The 4,746-nt window shown below is 37.8% G+C and overlaps 2 protein-coding genes across 2 annotated transcripts in view; one reads left to right on the forward strand and one right to left on the reverse strand.

Annotated features, from left to right (window-relative positions):
• The window catches only part of tubgcp4 (tubulin gamma complex component 4), a 21,627-nt gene extending 20,301 nt beyond the window's left edge, over window positions 1-1,326 (forward strand). The window contains exons 17-18 of the mRNA XM_014021411.1: window positions 461-600; window positions 673-1,326. Coding sequence (XP_013876865.1) covers window positions 461-600; window positions 673-679 — 147 coding nt within the window. The 3' untranslated portion in view covers window positions 680-1,326. The remainder of the gene's footprint in view (window positions 1-460; window positions 601-672) is intronic.
• Window positions 1,327-2,367: 1,041 nt separating this feature from the next.
• The window catches only part of tp53bp1 (tumor protein p53 binding protein, 1), a 31,278-nt gene continuing 28,899 nt past the window's right edge, over window positions 2,368-4,746 (reverse strand). The window contains exons 26-29 of the mRNA XM_014021399.1: window positions 3,944-4,038; window positions 2,969-3,165; window positions 2,752-2,888; window positions 2,368-2,675 (exon numbers count right to left, since the gene is read on the reverse strand). Of these exons, the coding sequence (XP_013876853.1) occupies window positions 2,485-2,675; window positions 2,752-2,888; window positions 2,969-3,165; window positions 3,944-4,038 (620 nt within the window). The 3' untranslated portion in view covers window positions 2,368-2,484. The remainder of the gene's footprint in view (window positions 2,676-2,751; window positions 2,889-2,968; window positions 3,166-3,943; window positions 4,039-4,746) is intronic.

Consider the following 4,746-nt stretch of genomic DNA (forward strand, 5'->3'; position numbering starts at 1 on the left):
GAGTAAAAGTCATAAAACTGTTCACAAAAATTGGGAAAGTAGAAGTAAAAGTACTTTCCCACGCTCTCTTACAAATAAATTGTTAAATTTACTGAACCAAATTGGCTCCACAAAACCAAGTTGATTAAATTGGTTAATTTCTTTAAAATAAAATATGTATATCGCCTCAAATTTACTCTACTGGTTTAGTGGAAATAGTTACGGTTTGATTGAGTAAATTCAACACAAATTTTTTTTAGAGCACAGAAACAACTCCTTTTATGTGTTCAGACAGATTTAATTCATAACAAGTAACTAGATGTTAAACTTTAAAGTAAAGAAGTAAAAAATATCATTTTTGGGTTTTAAAAGTAACTAAGTAAAATTCATGATTTAAAAAGATACATGGTGAAATTACAAATCCTCAAAAACATTGCATAAGTACTGTAACAAAGTAAATGTACTAACTCTGACATTTCAGGGGTTTAGACGGCAGTCGTCCCTGCTTTTTAAAATCCTGTCGAGCGTCAGGAACCATCAGATCAACTCTGATCTGGCTCAGCTGCTGCTGCGTTTGGACTACAACAAATACTACACACAAGCTGGTGGCACGYTGGGCGGGTAGGTTCCACGAGAACTTCACTGTGGTTCTTTGAGTTGTTAAAGTGAAATGTTTTTTCTTTTTCCTCCCAGTGTTTAAGAGAACAAAGGATGAAGATCCTCTCATGTGAAGCTCCAAACAACAAACTGCTGCATGTCTCAAAGGATGCTTAGGTACAAAACGTACAGATTTTCTGCTTTGCTGAGTGCAGATAGAGATCAAATTCTCAATGAAATAAGAAAAATAATCAGCTTTYTTACCGTGTCACAGTGGGTAAAGTGATGGTTTACATCTTATGGAAGTTTATGGATGAATAAAATCTAACTGCTGCAGAAAAACTGAATGACTTCAGTTAACAAAAAGCCTAGTCAGGTTTTATAGCAGGATAGGCAAACGTGGTTTTAAAAAAGCTTTACCCATAAATTTCACAACAAACTGTTAACCTGACCTGAAGGAAGTTTACTCACTGCTTCGGAGATGCTACAGCTAGCTGCTAAGGCTACTAAAGCTCACAAATGTGACCCAGCATATTGAAATGAGGATTAAGTCAAATTTGGTCAAAATGACCTCATCACATTTTTACATTCCTGCTTTAAAAGCTACATTTTTGCTCCTTTTCCACTAATGCCACTTAATGTAGTGTCGGTACGGGCCAGTTTAGGTACTTTACCATTGACGTTCCAGTCTTGTTCCAGTGGGTGTGTTTTGGGTGATTGGTGGAGGTGGTTTTTGGGTTTTTTGAAAAAAAAAGTTATTGCACAAAATGAGAGATGGAAAAACATTTGCAGAATAGGTTCTGAAATTTTAAAATTTTGCTAAAAATTTGAATTAAAATTGGATGGAAACACAACTAATGTCATTGCTACAATTGTGTTGTAAAGGCAGCTCAGACCCAATCAGTGACGAAGTGTTCTGACGTCACATTTTGGTGTCGACTGGAACCACAACAAAGTAGGTACTAAGAGGGCTGGTTCCAAGAATCTGGCCTAATGGAAATGGCTTGKWAGTGTACTGACACTACACTAGTGGAAAAGAGGCAAAATTGATACCTGGGTCATTCTGATATAAGCTCATCCAGAGATATGACAATTTGTTTTGTTGGTTATGATAATATATTACTGTTTGGTCTGAATCCTAATTTTATGTAAATTTATTGAGTCATTTTTATGTCAATATAAAGAGGAAATCACAAATAGTATTTGAATATTACATTGCTAAAAATTCTATATTTTAAGGTGTTTTTGCCACTTCTCAAAAAAATGCTTCAAAACATTTTTAGGATTATATTTCAGACAGTTCATTCAAATGATACTTTGATAAGGCATGAAATGATTTTATTTTGACTAAATGTTATTTTTGCACGTTTAATTCAAAACCCTGYATCTGCCTGTTTCTCCACATTCCACTTTTGGATTTAATCCTYGTTTCGATGTGACGGGTCACAAATAACCAACAGACTCTATGTAAACACTTGTGTAAATCAACACTGAGGCACCATCCAGTCAGAATCAAACATTTGTCTTTGAATTGAAACAGAGTCCAGAAGAGAAAACTATGAGCTCTGACCTTTAAATGATAACCTTTTCTACATGTTTGCCTTATTTATTCTTCAAAGTAGGAAATGTAAATATTATTCAATGACTAAAACTTTTTTTTGATCATCTTTTGCTTCTTTTGAATATAATCTATTTGAAAACCATCCTGTGACACAATGAAGCAGTTATTAAGATCTGATGTGTGAATCTGACCTCATCCTGTGTAAATATGTAAAAATAAAGCTGAATGGATTAAAATGAAACAAGTCACAGTTTATTACTTCATAAAAACAGACAGGTTATATACAGCAGAGGCATGCAACAGAACTAACACTGAGCTCAAAGGCATTGGGAACATGTTGGATGGGACTAAAAGGAGGATGAAGAGTTGTGATGGTCCTGGGGCCTGCTGACKAAGTCGAGGCGCTCGCCACAGATCAGGCTCTGAACGAGCCACTCAGGAGACACCAGCGGGATTTCCTGTGATGTCACATTTTTCTCCAACAGTGGTGGACAGGCATGGTCTGTCACCACCACGTCGAACTTTCCAGTAGGAATGTCTGCAGGAGGAGGGAGGAGCAAAGTGTTACCTCAGCTTTCACAGGATGTTTTGTTTTGAGGAGGTGGATCTTGTACCTGGGCTGTCCTTGTCTGGCTGGAAGTGTCGGACAGAAGAAGCCCCACCCATGGTCATCAGTTGGGCCCAAAGCTCTGCTGGCTTCTCAAACACGAGGAGGACACGCAGCGTCTTGAATGGGCTGGAGCGAGGATGCCTGGGAGGAGAGGAGGAAAAAAAACAAAGGCTTTGAGTATTTCTTCAAATAAAACGATGTGAAGTTCAGACACTCCTCACCATTCCACGATGGCATCATCCGGGCCCACGCCGGCCGGCAGCAGGTAGTTCCTGTAGTTCAGCAGCTTGTTCTCTTTGCAGCAGTCTCGCACCCAAATATGAGAGACGCAGGGCACGCCGCTGGCCAAACACAGCAGGTACTTCCTGGTGCGGCAGTGTTGGTCTGCAATGAGCAGGCTCTGGTAAGCTGCCTTACACTGAACGTGGAGAAGAAAGGTAGTTTAGGTAGTTAGGAGAGACAGTAGTTTGAACAAAGTCACTGATAAATACAAAACTATATAAAACAGTTTCATGTCTGTTGAACACAAATAGTAGAAAGTCTGGATGGAAACGTGAACCGACTGAAAACATCTGCATAGTCTACTCCTGTAGTGTTTTAAAGGAGCTGAGTGAATAAGATACATTATCCCAAACATTTAAGAAAATAAAGTCTAACAGTGTGAGACCATCTGATGTTGCTACATAAAAGCAAAAACAAAGTGTACATACATATATACACAGTACTTATGGAATCATTGCAAATTATAAAATATTCTTATGAATGTTTTTTCCAAATGGTGCAGACTGAAATATTCCAGGAGTTTTTTTTTAGATCTACTCAAAAACTAATGGATCTCTGGCTTTTGTGTGTAACATCAGGATGAACTTCTAACCCCATCTCTTCTTCTGATTAGTCTTGATTCAGCTCTAATCAGGCTGATAACTCTTTGGTTTCTGGTGTAGCTGTGAGGAAATGATACTGAGATCCAATGTGAAGTGGTGGTGCTCAGAGTGCTGTCAGTGACACTCAGACACATCAGACTTAGCTCAACATTTTTACCTTTAAATTACATCACAGCTCTTGTTAGCCCAACACCTAGGTGTTAGTATAAGTGGACATTAGAAAAGGTTTCTCCAGAAGCTTCTAGAAAACAATCTGAAATCTCTCCTAATAAGAGTGAGGTTTGTTGTTTTGGGTTTGGCGTCGTCACACACCTGTTCCTCGTTGAAGTCTGGCAGGATGAAGCCTCCACCTGCCTGCAGCTGGGACTCTGTGTACGCCTTGTTGTATGGGCCGGTCTGCACATAATCTGATGGAAACATACAGAAACAATTATCAATGTTTCACAAATTACAGGAAGTCAGAATCATTTGAGCGCTGGCTGCTAAACATGATCAGGTCTTCTCAGTAATTTTGGGAGCTGTTGTAAGCGGCCATCTCATTTCTCTGCACAGTCTATAAAATATATACAGTGGGGTGTGAAGGTTTGGGCACACTTGTTAATTTTCCTGATTTACTTTTATTAATCATTGATTGGATAAAAAAAAATCAGCTGGTATGACAACATTTTGTAAGAAATTCAAATCCATTTTTGGAAATACAACATTATTAACATTTGAAAGGAATTTCACGATGCTATGATGAACAGTTGTTGAGATATTTGCATGTGAAGCAACAAGAAGTGATGTCAACGTGATGTGAACGTTTAAAAAATGTTACCAATAATCTTAATATTTGAGACAAATTACAATCATCCTATTTACAAATGTGTTAACATTTTTAAGACTTCTGACAGATTGACATTTTAAGGCTAATTAAGGCCTTATTTTTAGAGCTGTTCAAGGCTTATTTTTAGTTTGAAGCCAGTTGTTAAAGAGCTAGAAGAGCATCTGGTTTGATCCTGTTCAACATGAGCATGCAGCTGATGTTCACGTCTTTTAAAGAGTAACTTACCCCAAAATTGACTTTTTTTTAGCTGATAAACTGTCTAGAATGTGTCTAAAATGTTATATAGTAC

The sequence above is a fragment of the Austrofundulus limnaeus genome, unplaced genomic scaffold (assembly GCF_001266775.1).
Source record: "Austrofundulus limnaeus strain Quisiro unplaced genomic scaffold, Austrofundulus_limnaeus-1.0 Scaffold292, whole genome shotgun sequence".
NCBI classification, from domain to species: domain Eukaryota; kingdom Metazoa; phylum Chordata; class Actinopteri; order Cyprinodontiformes; family Rivulidae; genus Austrofundulus; species Austrofundulus limnaeus.